The sequence below is a fragment of the Otolemur garnettii genome, unplaced genomic scaffold (genome assembly GCF_000181295.1).
Source record: "Otolemur garnettii isolate 467f Iridium unplaced genomic scaffold, OtoGar3 scaffold00001, whole genome shotgun sequence".
NCBI lineage: Eukaryota > Metazoa > Chordata > Mammalia > Primates > Galagidae > Otolemur > Otolemur garnettii.
The window spans coordinates 54,487,181-54,510,717 of NW_003852396.1; the positions used below are offsets into that span (position 1 = coordinate 54,487,181).

The 23,537-nt window shown below is 37.8% G+C and overlaps 1 protein-coding gene across 1 annotated transcript in view; it reads left to right on the forward strand.

The window, feature by feature from the left end:
• The window catches only part of BBOX1 (gamma-butyrobetaine hydroxylase 1), a 66,378-nt gene that overhangs the window by 34,764 nt on the left and 8,077 nt on the right, over nucleotides 1-23,537 (forward strand). Inside the window, exons 5-7 of the mRNA XM_003781192.3 lie at nucleotides 871-1,069; nucleotides 17,299-17,404; nucleotides 22,052-22,248. Coding sequence (XP_003781240.1) covers nucleotides 871-1,069; nucleotides 17,299-17,404; nucleotides 22,052-22,248 — 502 coding nt within the window. The remainder of the gene's footprint in view (nucleotides 1-870; nucleotides 1,070-17,298; nucleotides 17,405-22,051; nucleotides 22,249-23,537) is intronic.

Here is a 23,537-nt window from a genome sequence, read left to right on the forward strand (position 1 = left end):
GAAGGTTTGCATCCCCAAGGCAACTTCCTTCCCAAGAAAGGAAGACAGCAACTGGATTAGCTAGAGCTAGGTCTTTCCTGGATGTGGTTGGTAATATCTACATTGTTTTCTTTGGCAAATTTCTGTTTCTTCTATGTTTCACTTCCTTGGGAAGCCCAGTTTGCAAGTCAGTTATTGTTAATATTGGGGTTTATTTTTCCTGTTTTCTCAAGTAAAAAAATTTATCACTATTTCATTATCAGGAAGGAGAGAATTAATGGAAGGCATTGGACCTCTCCTTGTGTGACACGGCCACTAAAGGGTCTATGGATCCCAAGAACATATCCTTGTCTTTTCTTCTTGACCCCAAAGAATGACTGGAGCCCAGAGAAAGCTTCATGTCAGCTGAAAGAAGAGGAAAAAAGAGCTCTACCTACCGTGGCAAAACATGCCCTCAAACCCAAGAATAGGCAAAATGTTCTAGTCCACCATCCTGATTGTGGTATCAACTTGGAGTTGAGCAATAAAGCTCGGCCATTCACATACACACTGTCTCAAGGTTATTGCTAAGCAGTGTCCAGGCAGAGAAGCCCTGGGATGTATAGATCAAGAGCTATCCATAAGATAAACAGTATTCCTGCAACAAAGGGGCACATTGAATACTTGTTAAGTGGCAGACATGGTTGTAGGCAGGAGGCTTATAGCAGATTTGCATGGCAATAAGGAAGAAAGGCCTAGTGGGTGACTTGGGCATCTTTGACAGGCTAACATTTACTAAACTCCGTGATAAATCGAAGATCAACCCTAATAAACTAGTCCCTTCTCTGAGGTTACCATTGTATGTCAAACCAATGTAATCCCATCTTGTTTCTTCATTTTCTTAATTGACAGAATGTCAATACTGGGGCTCAGAGCTCCAGCTGCCTACTCTGGATTTTGAAGATGTTTTAAAAGACGACGAGCACGCGTACAAGTGGCTCTCCAGCCTCAAGAAAGTAGGGATAGTACGGCTCACAGGAGCATCTGACAAACGAGGAGAAATTCTAAAACTTGGGAAAAGGATTGGCTTCTTATATCTCACATTTTATGGGTGAGTTACCAGACGGTTTTGTCCTCTATCATCACTAAGAAGGTGTGACACGTTGGTTGAAGACACAGAATTTTCTATCATTTCTTTTTAATTTTCTATTTTTAGTTATGATGGATACATAATAGTTATATATGTGTGTATTTATAGGGTATATGTGATGTATTGTTAGGGGCAAATCAGAGTATTGGGGTATCTATCCCCTCAGGCATTTATCGTTTCTTTATGTGAGGTTTCTAGAGCAGGAAGTCAGATGGAAGGAGGCACCTAAGGGCAGTATTTCTATGAAAATGCCTGGAATGTTTAGGAAACATAAAAGATAAAAAGCGAGAGGCCCCAAAGATTACAGGTGGTATATTACTCTGTTCTGGTTTCCATAACAATATACCACACAAGCTGGATGACTTAAATAAGAGAAATTTCGTTTTTCATAGTTGTAGAAGCTGGAAGTTCAAGATCCAGATGCTGGCAGGGCTGGTTTCTGGTGAGACCCTTTTCCAGCTTCCAGATGACTACGTTCTCACCATGTCCTCACATGGTCTTTCCTCTGTGCATAGCACCCACTGCTGTCTCTCTCTCTTCTCTTACTCTTACAAGCTCATTTAACCTGAATTACTTCTTTAAAGGCCCTATCTCTAAATACATTGGGGACTGGTGCTTCAACATATGAGTTGTGGGGAACAAAGTTCAGTGCAGAAGAGGTAGGTTGGAAGAAGATATTTCTCCAAGACTTTATAAAACACTCAGCTTTATACATATTAAGTATCATTAAACTTTTACCTCCCAGGAGTTGGCACAAAAATAAAGTTGGGTGCTGGGGGATTGATATCAGCCAGTGGATATATTAAAAAGATGAAACTGGCTGGGCGCCTATAGCTCAACTGGCTAAGGCGCCAGCCACGTACACCTAAGGTGGCGGGTTCGAATCCAGCCCGGACAGGCCAAACAACAATGTCAGCTGCAACCAAAAAATAGCCGGGCGTTGTGGCAGGCACCTGTGGGTCCCAGCTACTTGGGAGGTGGAGGCAGAAGACTCACTTGAGCCCAGGAGTTGGAGGTTGCTGTGAGCTGTGATGCCATAGCACTCTACCCAGGAGGACAACTTGAGGCTCTGTCTCAAAAAAAAAAAAAAGATGAAACTAACATTCATAAAATCAAGTCTACGGGCTTTAGTAAGTAACAGGAGATATATTAATCTTAATCCTGGAACAAGAGGCTGTTTGCATAAGAATTTCCTGGGCGATAACTTTAGTTACAGATAATGAAACACTAATAGTTTTCATTAGGGTATAACTCCATTTCGAATATTTAGGATGAGGCCTCATGTGAGATTAGTACTAGTATTCTGAAGATTCCAGAGTAGAGCCTATCAAAAGTGAAAGGGACTTCCAAAATTGCAAGGTCACAACTGGTAGCACACAGGCTATGATCAGATGTTTAGTTTGGCTCACATGATGTTGAAAGAAAATGAGATTCGTTGTCAACACTTTAAAAACTAGGACATTTTACATTAAATATGGACCTGACTTTTCTTGAAAAATCAAATCTGGCAACAACTGAGCCTAAATACCTACATGCCAACAATCTGCTGGATGTAAGAAGAGGCTGCTTTGAAGAGAGCAAAGACCCACTCCCCCGTTTGTCAAAGTCCCATTTGTCAAGTTGTCCCCTTTCTCCACACCTGCCAGGGCCCTGCTAGCCTTTGAATTTGCCAGCCCTAATCTAAAGGAACACCTTGTTTATAGATGAACAGAGGATCAAAAGTATTCAAGCATTTGCCCAGTGATTAATCTGTAACCCAAGAGACCAGAGTTAGTAAGAAAAAAACCAGAGTGTGAATCTAGTTCCGTTTCATCCATGGGCTTTCTACCCAACCACACAGTAAGTAATAGGAAAAAAGTACCTGGAAAGTGTGCCTTCAGCCATCAGAGTTAAGCAGAACGCTTCAAAATAATTCTCTTCATAGTTGTTTTACTCAATTTTTATTTGCTGACAACAAATTTGTATCTATTCCAAGGCAATTCACAATTTCATAACAGTGGCCAAATTTAGGGCTCTTGGTTTGCGTTCCCTAATCCTCCCCCACCACCATCACCCTAAGGGTCAAAATTTGAGCCTTGATGTATGATTTGTGTTTTATTTTGGTTTACTTTGTTTTTATAGGTTTCATAATGGGGCTTCATTTGGGAGCTGATCTAATATTGTGAAATGTATTGGAATAAATACTAAGGTTCTGTTGTCAAAACAAATCAGACCTTCTTACCCCCATTCCACGTCCTCTGTGGGCCTGCCCAGCTAACAGGATCAGTTGAACCTACCCCATCTCACCTTGCTTAGATCAACACTTTTCTCCCCTGAATCTCTCAAACTACAGGCAGACCAAGAAATCCCTTTCTTATCATATTTCCACCACTGATACCAAGACCTCCCTGTTTTGTCTTTTAGCGATTTTTACTCCTCAAGAATTAACAGAATGGTACATTTCTATTGGCATTGCTATTGCTGTTTTATTGGCTTGTTTTTTAGTTAAGAGAATCAGAAAAGTGAGTATTTTCTCTCAAGTTATCTTCCTTTTCTATTCCTCTCCACCAGCGTGTGCAAAAGTGATACTGAAGTCTGGGTAACATGAGATTTAAAAGAAAAAGAGATCCTTAAAATAGTGGTTCTTAACAATGGCCAATTTTAAAAATACTGACATCTGTGTCCCATTTCCAGATTTTTTGTTTTGTTTTGTTTTGGGCCCAAGCCTCAGGACTTTTCAAAACTCCACGGGGAAATTCTCATGTACAGCCAAGGTTGAGAACTTCTGGCTGAGAGGAAGGAGAACGTCACAAGAAGGCAGGTTTCATTGGAAATGCAACTTGGGGGCTTGACATCCTCTGAGCTCTCCCAGTGCTGTGCACCCAAAGACATTTACCACATTCTTTTTTCTACTTTGGATGTGCCTGGATGTGACTTATCTTCATAACAAAATCAGTAGCTGCCTTAAACAAGGACCTTGTCTTTCCTCACTTTGTTCCCAGGCCAGAAAAGCATCTCTCTCTTGTTTGAAAAATAACAGGATGGTGAGGGAGTGAAAGGAATGAAGAAATGAAAGCAATAAATAATGGAAAAGAAGTAATAATAGGAGAGAGACAGAAAAAGGAAAGTACCAGCAGGTTAAAGGTAAACTTTACTTTCCATGTAGATTTTTCAAGGAACTCTGTGACCACTCTTGCTTCGACGCCAAAAACAACAGTAGCTTGTTTGTGGAGCCGCTTTAGTCGTGACTCTCTTAGGAAATTCATACCCATCTGACACTTTTTCATTCAAGCAGGCTTATTAGTTTGAAGAACATTAAGTGCATGTGCCTAAAATGAGAATTTGAGTCGCTGTTTTTGGTTCTTGGCTATCTTCTCAATTGTTATGGGGTTGGTTGGATGAATAAGAAACAACAGATTCCAGCATTTCATGTAGTCTTCGTATAGCGTAGGCAAAAAATAAATACTGAATGAGTGAGTGTTCCTAGATGTTTTTAAAGAACTATAAACCAGCAGATGAATGCAGTAATTATTAGAGCATTTCATAAGTATAAACGTATGCTGAACTAAATCCAAATGATAACAGCTTTCAGGACAAAAGTGGATGTCATTTTCCACATCTGTAGTTTTCAGATGCTTGTTAATATTTTGTCAGCACATCATCTAGACAGTATATTTTGATACAACCATGCAATAATTTTCAGTAACCTTCCTGCCTTGATAATGACAAAAGCTTCCCTGGGAGAAAAGAATGAGAGCCAGAAAATAAATTCCTATTGTCCATTTGGATACATACATGTGGATGTGAAATGGTATGTAAAAAGATGACCTTTTTTTAGGAGGACTTAAACTTTTGATTTAGGACAAGGTTGTTTTACCAGAGTAGAGCCAAGAGGCCTTACCCCCTTGTTTTCATACTCCCCCCTACACACTAAATTAATAAAAATAACTTTCTGGAGCCCTTTTGGGATAGGGGATATTATTGAAATTTTCTAAATTTTATGACATGATTTAATCCAGTGGGATATAGTTATTGTAAACTACACCTTTATAGTGCCATCTCCAACAATTACAAAGTTAGAATGTTGTCAAGACATCCACGCCTACATAGGGTGGTGCCTGTGGCTCAAAGGAGTAAGGCGCTGGCCCCATATGCCAGAGGTGGCAGGTTCAAACCCAGTCCCAGCCAAAAACTATTAAAAAAAAAAAAAAAAAAAAAAAAAAAAAGAATGTATCCTACAAAATAAATCCCAAAGAAAGAACAATTACTCTCCATCAGACACAGTCTCTTTCGTGAATACTAGTGTGTGCAGGGCACATTGCTAGTCATTTGGTTTTGAACTAGATTTGGAAACCTGCCTTCTCGTGAAGTTCTCCTTCCTCTCAGCCAGAGGGTCTCAACCTTGGCTGTACATTTTCATGGAAAATTATCTTGTGTGATTGCTATATGTGAGTAAATGTAAACACATGAGTTGGCTTCATCTAAATAATCTGGGCCAATACAAATTCCATAAAATCAAGGAACAAACTGAAAAGTAACCCCAGACTTTTGGCATTTACAATGGAGGGAGCATGACAGTCAGTCTACGCCAACAGCAGTTCCAACAGGGGGCAAACTGGAAGGTGATGCCCTCCTGAGAGGACGGAAGGAACGGTCAACATGGGGCAATACCCAGCTATCAATATGACCATTAGATGAAACAAAGCCAGACTTCTCAAGCTGCCATTGTGTAAGCAGGTGTGGTGGTAAGAACACAATCAGGATGATGGCGTGGACCCTTCCTCCCTATGCCCAAGCTAATCCAATTCAGACACAAGCCATTTCTGTCACATGCCATTCTCCCCCATTTCTGGTCATACCCACTAACCCCCCCATTCCTCCCCACTCCCCCAACTCCACCCGAGAAGCACAGGTAAGAGACAACTCCAGCCACTGTCTCTTTCTCATGACTGCCCCCGCCCCCTTAACCCCTTCCTTGCTGATGCATCGCTCTTGTTTTCCTATCTCCTGGACTTTTATTCTGTCTGCAGACCACCTGCGCAGAGTCTTCCTCTGTTTGAAAGCGGCCTTTTGTACTTTCTTGTCCATCCCACTTGACTAGCTAACCTACAGGGTTACATCTTTAGAACTAGTTCAGTGCCGGACACAGTTAACTCTCCGGAAATTTGAATGAGAGGAGATGTGTGCTGAGATATTGAACACTTCCATGTGGTCAAGACAACAAATTTTTTTTGATGGCAGTGTCTACCTTTATCTATTGGTCCTTAATCCAGAAACTAACTTTATGGGCAACTCAGAGTGAATCTTCTTCCTCAGAAAGCCAAGCAGAAAAGAGTATAACTTTTAACCTTACTTACCAAGATTGCTGTCTTTCCAGAATTGAACCAAGAAGTTCAAATGTGCTTTTTTTCTAAGAATGTCTTACTCACTGGCACAAGCAACTTGCGTAAATACATGTAGCAAGGGTAAGACTGATAAGAAGAATGGGGTGGGGCTGAAATATTAACTTTAATGAATAAAATAAAGAAAGGAGGTAAAATTTTAAAAAATATGGATCTTGGTGGCAGTCAGATTTTATCTTATGGAGCATTGCATGGAAGCTATGCAATTGCTGAATAAAACTTATAAAGCTCCAAGTTGTAGTGGAAAAGATAACTAGATGCATTGAAACTTTTTGGATGTATCTCCAAAAAGTTTAGGAAAGAATTAAGGACCCAGTACCCCAGGCATCTGTATTGCGTTACTGCCCAGAGAGCTACCCAGGAGACCAAGAAGGAAACAGAGTCTAATCATGGCTTCCCTGGGGACTATTTGTGAGTGAAAAGTTGACCTGAACTTTTCATGTAACTTCCCAGATCTCTTGATTCTCCTCTACTGAAGATCTGTCTCATTCTTTCTACAGGCATGTTTCAATACCTGTAATGCCCTTTGAGGAGGCCCTTGGATAAAAGTTTGCTAGAAAAAATGTAAAGCGCTAGCCCCACTGGCTCGTCTTCCATCTGTATGAATGCCTTGTGTTCATACGTCAGCAGATGAATAAAGCCAAATGGAAAATGTTTCTAGGAAGCTGTTCATCATAATCCACCAGCCAGACCAGTTAAGAATTAACAATATTTAAATGGCCTCCGGGAAGTACAACTCTACAGCTTTCCTGCACTCACTGGGTTTCTGCTAGCATTTCTGAAATGTGTCTTGTAAGCCAGCCCAGAGGCATTTCACACATTAGGTTGTATTAGAGCTTGATGGACGAGTGCAAAACATTATAATTCCTTGGCACGTTGCCCCTAAGAAATGCCTCTTACTATTATTAGCACTGCCTCCAAATCTGACTTTGAAACAGCTACCTGTTTGATACACATCTTACCAGAAAACATGTGTGAAGTACGGGGGTTGAACAGAGAGACAGGGAGGGAAATTACCCATTTTGTTGACATTTCTAGCCAAGAAATTGCTTGAGAAAACGACATAGCCCTTCTTGAATAAAAATGGCTCTTGAGTTATGGAACACCAACCCAGAAACAAATCAGACTTAAGAAGAAAACAAAGAAAACCTGTCTGAGTTCTGAATCTAGTTGTAATCTCATCCACCTTTGTAGAAAGAAAAATCACTCTGGGACTATATAACGGCTTGTTTCGATAGAGTACTGACTATTCTGTATGGGTAGGGGAAACAAAAACCTTTAAAATGTGTATTCTAGTAAGTATTAGGGTTTCTTAAGCAGAGTAACAAGCTACGTTCTTTCAGTCATTGCAAACCGCACTTTATGTTATCAGCCAAGAGCCGGTCCCTGGGGTTCCCTTTGTAATATTAAGTTTCATAGTAATTAATGTTGCTGCCAACTAAACCACTTGGGTATGAAGTCATCTCATGAATGAAAGGAAAAGTAATTTCTGTGTCTTACACTTTTCTGGAAATCACTAGAGGGAATTTATGAGATGACCTGGTAAGGCAATTGCTTCTCCACAACCCATCACCTCCTTGGTTATGTTCTCTGCAGCCAGGGCGGGCAGCTATTAGTGGGATGGTTCTATTAAGAACTTCTGACGTACTAAATATTTATCTCAGTGATTTATAGTCACTATTTTGTATCTTCATAATTCTTTAAGAATCATTAAAGGATTTCCATTGCCAAGGAAACTGAGGCAAAAGAGTCAGGCCACACACCTATGTTTACTTGACTCAACAGCCTGCAGCCTTCCCTGCTACTGTGGCAATTTGCTGTCACCTAACCTTTCCCCCATAGTTGCTTATACCATAATTGTCACCTGCCCAATGTGCCTAATTCTCGTCATATGGATAGTTCAGATGCAAGAAAACAGGATTACATGGAAATTTCTTAAGACCAAGTCACAATGACAGCACCAAAGTATTCCGTCCCTTCCCCTCTTTTATGTTCAAATTATAGCCAACTGTTTATGCAAAGAGAAAATGATAGTTGTCACAGAAGCAGATAACTTACCACAAGAAAAGAGAGAATTTAATCTTTCCTGTTAAACATCTAAACCAGTATCCAGTTTTTGTCTGATGAGATAAATGAAGCACAATTTGACTCCCATGCACAAAAACCCTAATAAGTATGCTGACTGTGGAGTTCTCATAAGTTGTTTCATTTCGTTTTGCAATGCTGTGCGTTATTGGTTTTTCCGAATGAAGGTCTCTGGACTTCCTTTCCAGCCAATCTATACCTTTTCTTGATGTTTTTAGAGGTAGTTGCTATCTTTCTATCCCTACCTGACTTCATTTCTTAAGGAGATTAGTATTTATTAATGCTTAAAAGAATATTTAAAAATAAACACTTCTTTGGCAATTTTACCTCTTTTTTTTTTCTTTTATTGTTTTTTCCAACTTTTTTGAGGTCTGATTGACAAAAGTTATATATACTTCAGGTGTACAACAGGATGGTTTTGTAAATGTGAAACGATTGCCATCCCCTCACACAGTTACCCTTTTGTTTTGTGGCAAGAACATTTGATATCTACTTTCTTAGAAAATTTTGATGATATAATACATTATTATTAACTATAGTCACCATGCGGTACATTAGCTCTCCAGTACTCTCTCATACTACAACCCAAGGCTTGGACCCTTTAACACATACCTCCCCTTTTCCCTCATCCTAGCCCCTGCTAACTACCATTCTAATCTGTCACTATGAATTCTCATATTAAAATGTAATACAGAAAATCACACATAAAAAATCTATAGCTTAATGAATTATTACAAGGTAAATACCCTTAAACACTACCCAAGAAACAGAACACTGTCGGACCCTCCAAAATCCGTCTACGTAACCAGACTAATCATAAACCTCTTTCTCTCCCCAAATGTAAGGGCTGTCTTGAAATTTATGGTATGATTCTTTCACGGTTTAGAATATTGTCACCCACATAGGCAGCCCATAGCACTACAGTTTGCTTTTTCTATTTTTGAGTTTTTCAATATCTTGTTTTTCTTCCCCCACAATTAGTTCAAGTAAACATAATTTTACTGCTCAGCTCCAATCCTGCATCAAAGAATCTCCATTTATGTTGGTTGTCTGAAGCCCTTTCTCTCCTATATTCCTGAGGAAGAACTTAAGGGAACAATATTCTCGGGATTTTTGCATGTTAACAGCAGTTTAAGGCCTTTCGACTTGAAAATCGGCTTGGCTAAATATAAATTCTTGGCTCAAAGTGTTTTTAATATGTCACCGCGGTTTTATTGGTAATATGATTTTCTTTTCCTTGTAAGTAACTTGATATTTTTACCTGGATGCCTCAAAAAAACCTTTTTTTCTTTAAAGTCCAATCATTTTATAAACTGTTTCTTGGTGTTAATGGTCTAGGGCAGCTTTTCCAGGGAGGATATGATTTGGTCTTTGCAGACCAATGCACGGTTTCGAATCTTTTTTAAATAATTTCAAGAAATTTTTCCTAAATTGTAATTTCTGTTTGTGTTCTGTTCCTTCTTTGGAGGACTCCTATTATGCATATATTAAAGTCATCTTCTCCTCTCCTCTTGTTATTTTCTCCCAATTTTTCATCTGTTTCCTATTTTGGTATTTAAATTTTCTCCCTTTTAGCTCCTAGTTACCGTAAGGCCTTATCTGTTATGCTTATTATTATTATTATTTATGCTTATTATTATACTCCTAGTTTAGTCTTTATTTAATCTTTTTTTTTTCTTTCCTGGATATATCATTCCACTTTTGAAGTTCTAATTCTGACATAGGTTATTCTTTTACATAATGTGCAATTTTGTTAAAGACTTTTAGATTCATTAGAAGCAGTTAGAAAATATAAAATAGAAGTTAGAAATACAAAAATATGCTTTTGCTGTTTGGGGAGCTATGTTTTTCTGGCATGTATTGTCTATAGGCATGCTATTCTGCTACTTACTCTTTTTCTTTAAATGATTTGAGTTTAGGGCCCTGTGTGGTGCCTCATACCTTCAATCCTAGCAGTCCAGGAGGCTGAGGCAGGTGAATTGCTCCAGCTCAGGAGCTCCAGACCAGCCTGAGCAAAGCAAGACCCCATCTCTACTAAAAATTTAGCCAAGCATTGTGGCAGACACCTATAGTCTCAGCTACTGAGGAGGTTGAGGCAGGAGCACTGCTTTGAGCTCAAGAGCTTGAAGTTGTTGTGAGGTAAGCTGATGCCACCTTACCCAGGGCAACAGAGTGAGACTATCTCAAAATGAAATCATTAATTAATTACTAATGTCTCAAAATAAAATCATTAATTAATTACTAACAATAATTTTGAGTTTAAACCTTAATTATTCTTTGTTGCTAATTTTATGTGAAATTCATGTTTTATAATTATTAAGGGGAGGGTAGCACCTGTGGTTCAGTGGGTAGGGCGCTGGCCCCATATACCGAGGGTGGTAGGTTCGAACCCCGCCCCAGCCAAACTGCAACAAAAAATAGCCGGACATTGTGGCAGACACCTGTATTCCCAGCTACTCAGGAGGTTGAGGCAAGAGAATTGCCTGAGCCCAGGAGTTGGAGGTTGCTATGATCTGTGATGCCACAGCACTCTACTGAGGGCAATATAGTGACACTCTATCTCAAAAAATAATTATTATTATTATTCTTAAGGGGAGACATGATTCAGAAACCTTCATAAATTTATGGCCTTCAACTATATTTCAAAACTGGTTTATAACTTTCAAGTTTCTCTCCTTCACTTTTACCTGGACCTTCTCTCTTTGTCTTTTTTGTTCTTGTACTGCTTGTTACGTGTTCTTTTTCTCACAAAGAAGCTTTATCACAGAAGGGAGCTTTGTTGGGTTAATTTCTAGAATTCACGAGTCCCAGACTATCCCAATTCCTTACCACGGGCCTCTGTACTCAGCTACAGTGGACCGCAGAAATCCCCTCTCAGGATCAACTGCTGTTCTCAGATTTCCTGGTTGCACTTCCCAGTGAAGGCCTGTTAGTGGCTGGGAATTTTCTAGCTCCATCATGAACCCCCTTGCTTCCCTCCACTTTCTCCTGCCCACTTGCTGCTTTGTCTCCGTCCACTCATAGTGGGGGTTCATGGGAATACCATCTACCTTTGGTTTAGATGCTGTCCATGAGTTTTCGGTGTACATGTTCTGCAGGGGGAATTCAGACAGATTTGTTTAAATTGTGTCACCACCATCACCTCTTGTTTATTTTAAATCTTTAGGTATCATGGAGATTTTCACATCACAGTAAAGGAGTGAGTAAGAACAATGCTAGATAACCAGAAAGATTGTTTTGTGTTTGGGGATACTAATGCTCACCTGAAAAAAAAATGGTATGAAATATTTCATTTTCAGGAATTAATTCAGTATCAGTGGAGGTCCATAATAAAGTAGAACTGAAAAGATGATGAGAGTTCCAAACACAGCCCTTGAAATCTTGCCAGTTGCTCACAAATCACTATAAGTACTTCCCCGGGAATGAGACAATAGCAATGATTGATGGCTAATGTAGTCAGGATATAAATGTGCTTGAAATATAGCACATAGACCAAAATTAAAGTAAATAGTCAATCAGGAAAATAACCCAACTTACCATTTTAGAATTCAGGTCTTAACATTTTTGACAATGAGCTAATGTTAATGAGATAAAGAATATTTTGAACAAGGTTCCCTTAAGTAATAATATTTTTCTGGGACTTTACATGATGAAACAAACTTTAAGGGAAGCAGAAATTTGAAGCAATGCTAAGAATAGCAACAGAGCAAACCCTCTCCTCTCCAGCCACACTGGACTTCTCTCGCTTCCCCTCAGAGGTAATATTCTCTCCCTCCACTGGGCCTTGCCATGCGTTATTTGTCCTGCATGCAATGACTTTTCTCTACTCCTTGCTTTGGTAAATCTACTCAATCTTCATGTCTCCATATAATCTCACTTCCTCACTCTCACAACACTCATACTTTAGCTTTTATAAATCAAACTAATTTGTCTTCCCCATAGACTGTAAATGCCATGTGGTACAAGTACCATAGCTATCCCGTTCACTTCTAGACCCCTGTTTTCTGGCCCATTATGGGTATCTAATAAATGATAATGGAAAAATAAATATCTGGAGCACTAGTGAGTGTTTGCATCTAGAATTCTTATGTGAAAGTATCCTAACTATAATAAGCAATATAATACTCCTTTGGATAGGTAACTAAAAAATCTATTTTGTGTTTATTTTAGCTAGGGGACCATTTTCCATGTTGAAATTTTAAACAAATAACTTGCAAACATTGTGATTTGGAGCCAGTGGGGTGTGTGATGATGCTCAAAAGTAGGCATTCCTGCATTATCTAATGAGAAGAGCTTGTATCAGGTAAATTGGAATTGTAGATGCTGGTAATAATAAATCTAGGCTTGCACACCTAGAAAATTTATACATATAAGAAGAACTATGAAAGAAAAAAAATTATGAATAAATTCAGCATGATTTTCCAAGTGTGAACCACTAAGTAAGAGCATAAATCTATTACCAAAAGTATAAAGAATAAATCTGGCAAAAAACAATATTCATGCACTTTTTAAGCACTAAAAGATTCAGATTTGTCATAAAACACTGAAATATCATGAACATCTATGACTGGCCATTTAGGTTTGCATAAATCTTATTAATTAGCATTAAAACAAAACCCAGAATATATTTTCTAAAAATCATGTTCTTAAAAAAAAAATGTGATAGACAAAAAAATATAAGGGAACTTTCTAGTGAAATGTTTAGAATAACAAGAATAGCTCAGTGGAAATACTTAGGTTTGCTAAAAATAGCATCTTTGATAAAAGCAAGATTATTTACAGTTTTGATTACTTTCCCCAGCACGATAGCAAATAAATGTATACCATTGGATCAAGATGCTATGTTAAGTTCACCTCCTCAATTTTAGAAGAATTTGGTCCCACACTTCTGCTGTAGTCAAGGCAATTCTCTGAAATCCATGCTCAGAATAATACTAGAACCTGTCTCTAATGAGAGGTAAAGGCGAATGGGCCCACATCTCACTAAAGCCCCAGAAGTGGATTTTAAAAAATATTTCCTAGGCAGGCTGGTGGGTCACATTTGCATTTATTTTGTCTGGACTTTCTTGGAGATTGGGATTTGGGGTGGATAAGTAAAAACAGAGACATCAGTACTCACAAGCAACCTTCTTTTTTTTTTAATTAAATCATAGCTGTGTACATTAATACTAGCATGGGGTATAATATGTTGTTTCTATATACAGTTTGAAATACTTTCATTGATCTGATTAACATAGCCTTCATGTCATTTTCTTAGTTATTGTGTTAAGACATTTATATTCTACATTTAGAGAGATGCACATGTACCCCCATGGGATAAACCATAGACGTGATCCCACCAATCACCCTCCCTTCACCCATCCTGCCCCCCTCCCCTCCCCTCCCTCTCCCCTTTCCCCATATTCTTGGGCTAAAATTGAGTTATAGCTTTCCTATGAAAGCTATAAATTAGTTTCATAATAGGGTTGAGTACATTGGATACTTTTTCTTCCATTCTTGAGATACTTTGCTAAAAAGAATAGAGCAACCTTCTTGATATGATTTACTTCTACAAGAAGATAGAAAGGTAAACCAGATGACATTTCCAGGATTTTTATAGTCTGGGCTATAATCATTAGGAGAGTGTTTTATGATTAAAATTGGTGAGCCCCTTTCTTAGGATTTATCACAATTTGTGAGCATGGACTTGTAGGCTACACATCCCATACCATTCCTGAGACACTTGAGGGCTAAAAAATGTTTATCGTCCACTGCCAGTTAGCTCAGAGGGCCAGAGAACCACTCAGGTGAAGCCAAGTCATAGACCCCACCCCTGTGGAAGCCAGTTAATGTCAAACAAAGAAAATATCTGTTCTCTGGCTCAAGCTAATACCTTGAATCTCAGCCAGCTCTTGGCTGTACCAAAGTTCTGTCAGTTTACCTTTATCATAGATGGAACCAAGAAAGAGAATGTAGGTGGATCAATGCAAAATCATCACCACTCTTGAAAAGATAATCCAAATAGTCATTTTCTACTAACAGTGTCAGAAGAAGCCTCTTCTTAGTCAGAAGATATTACATATTCTAAGCCTTGATGGTGTGACTGTTTTAGTCTTCTTAAATCCCTTCCCACATGTTGATTATTCCTGAAATGCCAATGTTGACAGTAGTCTGGATCTGTATTATATATGGGCTATGGAATGAAATGAGCTTTATACAGAACAACTATTTCTTGGCTACAGTCACTGCAATATGATGGATTCCCTGACCCACACCTGACATGAGTTGTAACATCTATATACCTCACATCTCCTCTCACTCAGTCCAAATTCTAGTTTATGGCCACTTATGTATGGATGTTTGACTTTTAGCAAAAGACATACAAGTTTTCCATTTTAATTTTTTTTTTTTTTTTTAGAGACAAAGTCTCACTTTGTCTCCCTTGGCAGAGTGCCGTGGTGTTACAGCTCTCAGCAACCTCCAACTCCTGGGCTTAGGTGATTTTCTTGCCCTAGCCTCCCAAGTAGCTGGGACTATAGGCACCTGCCACAATGCCCAGCTATTTTTTTTGTTGTAGTTTGGGTGAGGCTGGGTTTGAACCCCCCCACCCTCAATATATGGGGTCAGTGCCCTACCCACTGAGCCATAGGCACTGCCTTATCCGTTCTAATTTTAAATGAGAAAAATAGCCCATTTTATCCTCAATTCCAGAGAACAAGTAGGAAATTCTTTCACTCATCAAGTGAAACTCTTTCACTCTTTCACCCCATATGTGAGATATGAATAAATTTAACCAAAGAGGTAAAACACTTATACAATGAAAACTACAAAACATTGCTAAAAGAAAGTAAAGAAGACCAAAATAAATGAAAGAGTGTCCTGTGTTCACAGATTAGGAAATATTGTTAAGTTGTCAGTATTACCCAAAGAAATCTAGAGTCAACAAAATCCCAATGCCATTTTTTTAAATAAAAATCCAATTCTTACATTTATGTGAAATTGTGAGCATTTCGAAGTAGACAAAACAATAATAAAAACCAATTGAAGAACTCATACTTCCTTATTTTGAAACTTACTACCATCTATGGCAACCAAAATAGCACAATACTAGCCTAAGAATAGACAGATTGACACATGTAATAAAATTGAAAGCTCAGAAACAACCCCACACATCAAATGGTCAATTGATTTTTTAAAAATGTGCTGATATCATTTAATAGGGAAAGGAAAGCTTCTTCAACAAATTATGGGGAAATAACTGATGAATTTGGACCCCTAACTAACATCATATACAAAGCTTAACTCAAAATGAACCAATCTGGACCCCTACCTAACATCTTATACAAGACTTAACTCAAAATGAACCAATGAACCAAGAGCTAAAATTTAAGAACTCTTAGAAGAAAACATAGGGGTAAAGCTTCATGACCTGGATTGGACAATGGATTCCTAGACATAATATCAAAAGCATAAGCAACAACAACAAAAAATAGGTAATTTGAGCTTTATAAAGTTTTAAAACTTTAGGGTATCAAAGGATATTATCAAGAAAATGAAAAGATTATATACAGAATACAGGAAAATATGTTCAAATCCTCTCTGGCAAGGGTCTAGGACATACAAAGAACTCTTACAATCCAACAAAAAAGATAACTCAGTTTAAAAAAATGAGCAGAGGAATTGCATAGACAATTCTTCAAAGAAATTATGCAAATAGCCAATGATCACCTGAAAAATACTGAATATCATTAATCATTTAAGAAATATAAATCAAAGCCATAATGAGCCACCACTTTATACCCACTAGGATGAGTATAATAAAACAAAGTTTTAAACAGAAAATAACCCATGTAGGTAAGGTTATGGAAGAATTGGAACCTTCATACACTGGTGGAATGAAAAATGATGTAGCCACTGTAGAAATGGTTTGGCAGTTCCTCAAAAAATCATACATAGCTTTATGGAATGATTCCACAATTCCACATCCAAAAAATCAAAAACAAGTACTTACTAAGTACATGTGCAAACATGTTCATACCAGCACTAGTCACAATAACCAAGAACTAGAAACAACCCCAATGCCCCTCCATGGATGAATGGATAACAAATCACAGTAGATCCCTACAAAAAAATATTATTCCATCATAAAAGAAATGATATACTACATCCAAGCTCTAAGTAAAAGGAGCCAGAGACGAGAGGTTACATACTAAATAATCCCATTTATATAAAATATCCAAAACAGGTAAATCCATAAACACAGAGCTGAGTGTTTGCCAAGGCCTTGGGAATAGACAGTATGGTAAGAAATTTCTTACTGGGTAAGAGGTTTTAGAAATATTTTGAAACTAGATAGATGGAGGAGATGGCTGCCAACATTGTGAACTGTTCACATTAAAATGGTTTATTTTATGTGGATTTCGCCTCAATAAATCATTCTTTAGAATGTGGTAAGGCTATTAAAAAAACAAACTACAAGTACACATAAACTTGTTTGTAAACTCTGTAGGACAGACTCATGTGTAAATATTTCCTTTGCTGAGAGGAGAAATGAGGAGATGCTCATTCTGAAATAGTCATGTTGGACAAAGGAAGGTCAGACCGCCTCCCTGGCTCATAGTCATTACAGTAATTATTTCATAGAACCAAAAGTTTCCATTTCCTCCCACATGTCAGATTCATTCCAACACATTTCCTCTGGCTCAGTGACAACCCGTTTAAACATGTGTTTCTTGTATTTTACAGACATACTTGGCAAGTGCAAGACAAAATCGATGCAAACAATGTGGCTTACACAACTGGGAAACTAAGCTTTCACACTGATTATCCAGCCCTGCACCATCCACCTGGGGTAAGGTGAGCCCAAAAAAATTTCCGCAAGGCAGGCCAAGGACCAATATCCTTCCCTATTTGGAGTCCAGATGATTCTGTGTTTCACCAGCTAATTCATCTTACATAAATATTCTTTCTACAAACATGATCCAAGCTCACAAAAATCTCTATACCTAGATCCTGAATGAAACATTCCTAAAGAATAGGATATTTTCATGCATCCTTTTTAAAATATTTGTTTCTTTCTAGAAATAATTATTGGCATATTTTTTGCTTTGCCAACACAGATAGTGGTATATCTTGAGGTCTTTCTGCACAGATAGCACTCCCAAAAGAATCAAAAGAGAAAAAAGAAATCAGTAAGCTACAATGTAGAATTTCCCATAAAGTCACTCGAGTATTATTCTTATCAGTAAGCTATTAGTGCATAAAAACTATACTCCATAACTTGATGGCCTAAAAGAAGAGCCATTCACTTAACCCATGTTTTTACAATTTGGGCTACATTTGGCTGGACAGTTCTTCTTATCTGAAGTCATGTACTGGCAGTCAGCTGCTAAGTTGGCCAGGGGCTGGCTGACTTCACTGGACTGTGACAGTTTGTCTAGACTCCACTTGATCTATTGTCCCTCCCAGAAGGCTAGCCCAGGTTTAATGCACATGGCCACTGGCAGAGTTTGCAGAGAACTGCAAAGCTTCCCAAGGCCCAGGTTAGTCACTTCTGCAATATTTCATTGGTGTAAGCAAGTCATCAGTCTAGCCCAGATTCAAGAGGTAAGGCAGTAGACCCCGAATGGAAGGTAAGAGCTGTGAAAATGCTTTACAAAGAAGGGGTGAATGCAAGCACCTGGAATAACCAACTGGGGCTAGTTTTGGAAACCATCCACCTTCCCCTCCATCAGATTCCTCATCAAGGAGGGAGATGCTCCGTGTGGAGCCCACAGATCCCCAGGAGAATTTCTGGATGAACATTCTTCCTCTACACTTTAACAAAAACCATCATTTTCCTAAACTAAAAAACAAATGGTCGGGAAGCTACTTTTTAAAAGACATGTCCGAATTTTTAGAGCTCAGTTGAACTAAATGAAATAATCACAGACTAATCTCCATCTGCAAAGGTAAGTGGAAATGTGGGCAATTCTCAAGTCAATGAAGGAGAAATGGGCCAAAATCAAAATTAATCCAGTTTTTCCATCATCTTAACAGAACGTGTCTTTTCTCTGCCCTTGTTGTTCCTCATTGTTCTCACCAGCATCAGCTACAAAATGTGGTATTTCACTTCACGTGTTTTTGATTGTTTTGTTGACAATAAAGGGCCATGTGATTCCCTTGAACTAAATGAGGAGGATAGAAGGACCCCTGTAGACACCTTTTTGGGTAAGGGTTGGGAGGGAGAGGAGACTTACAACGTAATCTTATTCTAAATATAGCTCAGAGATTTTTCTGAAGCCCTGGAGTTTTTTTTAAAATTGTCTTCTTTTATGAGTTTAAGTCTTATTTCCAGGTTATAACTGAAAGCCTAAGAAAAAAATGGTTAAATGACTTCATAAATATCCCTGAAGTTTAATATGTATAATACTTGATATTTTCATGGCTTTTTTTTACATTTTCAAAGCCTTTTTATTTGCATTACTTCATTTGATTCTTCTTAACAGTCCTTTATGATAGATAGAATTGATCATGTCTTTTTTTATGTTTGATGAAGAGATGAAGCACAAGGTCAAATACTTATGTAAGGTGATATCTCATTGATGAGGAGCTTAGACTTGACCCCAGACCTTCATCTAATTTTCATCACACCATACTAGTCCTGGGTTGCAATTTGTAAATACTATAGTTTATCTAATGAAATATATATTTATATAGATTGTCATTCTTGACAAACTCTTTAGAGACAGAATTTGAAACATAACCCTTCTCTGTATCTAAAGAATAAATAGACAACCATGCACATTATAGAGCCACAGCAGATAAGCTATCAAAGAGGCAAAGAAGTCCAACAAATTGTCACCTGTCTCCATCAGCAAAAAAAAAAAAAAAAAAAAAAATCAAAAGCTCAATGACTTGTAGGGTATTTTAAAATAACAGATGGTTCCTAAAATGTCTAGGTTCTAACAGAAAAATAAAATGTAGACACCTGTTTGTACCATTATTCACGTTTCCATTTTTGAATTATTCAGGGCTTGTTGCACCAAAGTTTGAGATTTCTATAGCAAAGAAAAGCAACCAAAGTTTTTTTCAGCACAGATGAAATGATCTGGATAGTGATTCCCTCCGGAGAGCCTAGTTTGATCAGTTTGGATCATGTGAGACAAGGATAAAGGAATATATCTTTAATGGAGCACAGATGTTCCTTCATTCACTGCCTCCCTCTGGACCAAAAGTCACATGCTGCCATAAAGTAACATGTAGAAAGAAAATAAGTTTGATTCTGAATGACTCACATGAAATAAAATTAGGTTTTATACACAACGGGCATACACATACCTTCTGAATTAGCGCTGAAAGTGTTGTCCGGCTCCATCATCTTTCTGCTTCACTAACATTGTATGGAAAGGGCAACTGCACAAAAGAGATACCACTGGGCCTTGCCCTATGTAAATAACATCAGCTGACCTCCGTAAGGATTAACATTTGAAATATTCTGTCCATTCATTATTGCAAAATCGAAAATGATTTAAAGAACACTGATTCTCACAAAGGCAAAGTTATGCTATTATTTTGCCTTTTTGGAGTTTAATAAACTTGGGATCAACGTTCCCATTTCCAATCCTTTCTCATCATGCTACCTCATCCCTCAGCACCCTGGGAGATGAGTTTTCTATAATGACTGCTCAGCCTATGTGTGTATTTTTCAATCTCAACAAAATGGTTTAGGATCGAACCACTATTTCCTTTAAATAGATATATGAAGCACATATATACATACCACACAATACTGAATTATTAAGAATACTGGGAAGGGATGTCCCCCGTTGTGGGAAAGACACTTGGCTTTCTGTAAATTTTGAGACAAGCCAAGGTTTGAATACCAGCTTTTGTACCATACTCCTATTAACTGGCCAGATTTGACACTTCTGTGTCCCAATCTTTTCATCTGTGAAATGAGATAGAAGGATCAAATTTTAAGGACTGTCATAAGGAGGAATACCATGACACAATGACAGTCTGAGGACAAGTATATACCAAATTATAACAATTGGTTTTTTATAAGAGGCAGGATTTATTTTCTAGACCAGCACGGTCTAATATGGTAGCCACTAACCACTATGTAAATTCTAATTTAAATTAAGTTCAAATAAAACTTGAAATTTGTTCCTCAGTCATATTAGCTACATTTCAAATGCACAATAGCATGTGCATTAGTGGCTACTATCTTGGGCAGCCCAGAACATTTCCACCATCACAGCAAGTGGTGATGGACAGCACTATTCTAGACCATCTATAGGGAAAACCATTCTAAATGGATATTTTTTCTACTAAGATTGATGGCCCCCTCGTGTGGGTATTTGGTCATGTTTGTGCCTCTTCCAATCTGTAAGAAACTTAGGTAATGGTTTTTATTTTATTTCAATAAGACTGAAGTTTTCACAGCTAAATAGTGTTAGCATCTTCTAGCAAAAAACTAGGGTCTAAATTTAGGTTTTAAAAATCACCCACCCATGCTGACTTACAAAAGGACTCACAAAACCGATAAAAACCTCCATTCAGTATTTTTTTTAATTTTACCATGTTTTGTTTTTTAAAATAAAATGATATTAAACATTTTCCCCAAACCTTAGTAAAAAGAATGAATATTTACTATCCTTTTGGTTTATCCATCCCCATATTCCTCCTCCCCTACCCCATTCCCTTCTTATCCATATACCTGAGATTCGCAGTAGATTCACATTAGACTCTCAAGATTTCTTTGACCAGTTCACCACTCAGAGAAAAAAAGAAAAAAATTTATCCTGTGTTACACCACTGGACTAATAAATATTCTGCAGCTCAGTTCTGACTATATTACTTTCACTTTCAAAAGCCTTCCATGATTCCCCTCTCTGCACAAGAGAAACTTCAAAAATCCTTCATCTGATATTTACGAATCTCTATGCTGAGACCTCAGATTATTCTTCGGACCTGACCTACTCTCTCCATTTATGACCCCCTGGGGCAGCCAAAGCTTTTGTTACCCAGCGAACTGTGCGTTTTTGTACTTCATTATCAGTGTCGCCTGACCCCCTTTCCCATTCTCGTCTACATTTCCCAGATCTTATCCATCTTCTTTTACCCAGCTTAAACCTCACCTCCTCTGTGACTCCTCCCCTGCCTACTCCAGCATGCAGTGCTTACTCTCTGCCACTCTCCCGAGCTGTGCCTTCTTTACTAAGGAACATCACTATGCCTGGGTCTTCAACTGTACCGTGTTTCAACCCTATAGTATGGATTATGAGCAACTTTTCCCTCCCCAACTCTTTTCTCTGCTGACACAGGAAAGACAAATAAAAATGGTTTGTTGACTTTGGTTCATTCATAGTTTTTTAAATCTTTAACACAATATCCAAAAAGTGTACATCCCTGTTATGCGTTTATTTAACATTATTTAAATATTATTTTGTTTTCATATTCATTTTAAATTAAATATTTATTTAATAATGCTTATTATTTTTTTTTTTTTTGCTAGGTTCAGCTTCTGCATTGCATAAAGCAAACAGTCACAGGAGGTGATTCAGAAATTGTAGACGGGTTTAATGTATGCCAGAAGCTCAAGGAAAAAAATCCTCGGGCCTTCCAGGTTTTGTCCTCCACCTTTGTGGATTTCACAGACATCGGAGTGGACTACTGTGATTTCTCTGTACAATCAAAACACAAAATTATCGAGTAAGTACTACTTATAAATGTCCCACAACAATAAAATAATTGAGAGCAAAACTTCCACGGTCCTAAAGCTTAAATAGCACAGAGCTTTAATAAACTCTGGAGCTTTCTTTTTTACCTATGAATATTTAATAAAATTTTAAAGGAGAAGGGGGGAAAAAGTCTTTTCACCATGAAATTGTTTTACGATATTACATGAAATCTATTCTTAACCAATATTATAGGAAAAGTAACTAAGACTTTATGCGTTCTTTATTCTAAAAATATCAGTTGTACATAGTTATAATCAATTTCATTATACTCCTCAGAACCCATTAAGCCAGAAGTGAGAAAATGTAACTCAAATTAAGCAGATCCAGGAATTAAACAATGTCCTCTAAAATTGGTCTGGGTTTTTTGGCTTAGCTTGGTCATCTTCTTCTAGCTAGCTTCATTTTAAAGACATTTTGTTGTCTTGGAGCTATTAAATCGCAGCACAAAGAATGCATTTATTTCCCAATACCTATAACAAAGCTACATGACTCACTGTCCAAAGCAATCACCATGTCTAAGAGGTTGACGAATTCTGATTGGACATGTGTGGGTCACGTGTTCTAACTCTGGAGCATGGCCAGCCTCTTCTGAACCACGTGGACAGAGAGTGCAACAGGGAGTCTTCCCAAAAAGATGCTCAGACGAAGGAGACCATGTATTCCCTACATAGAACATTTTGTGTTCTTTTTATTTTTTTAATTTAACACGATTTTTCCAAGTACCTACAGAGCCCACAGATGTATCCTTCTCCTTGAAAAATATCTTACATTGTGTTTCTAGAACAAAGCTTAATTAGACATTAATTAATGTGGGTGTTCCTAATTTTAGAATTGAGTTTATATTCTTCTCCTAAGAGAAATAGCCAAATAGCCAAATGAAAATAAATTCATTAAGCAGTCAAATCCCTAGTCCAGTAACCCAGCCCTCTGATATACACATATAGTCTTCATTTATTCATTCAACAAATATTTACTGAAGCCGGTCACTCATCTTGGTACTTGGGACACATAAGTGGACAAAAGATTGAGCCTCTCCCTCATAGAGCCTACATTCTAACCGTGGAGAGGAAAATTAAAAATATTTTTAAACCAATGGGTAAATTATAATGAATCTTTAAAAATGTCAAATGCTTAAGAAAAAGAGGAAAAGCAGGGCAGGAAAAAGGAATCAGTGGGACCAAAGACTTAGCAAGGATGGAGAAATGCATCGCTTACTAGTGTGGTGAGAGAACGGTTTAATGAGTGATATTTAAGCAAAGG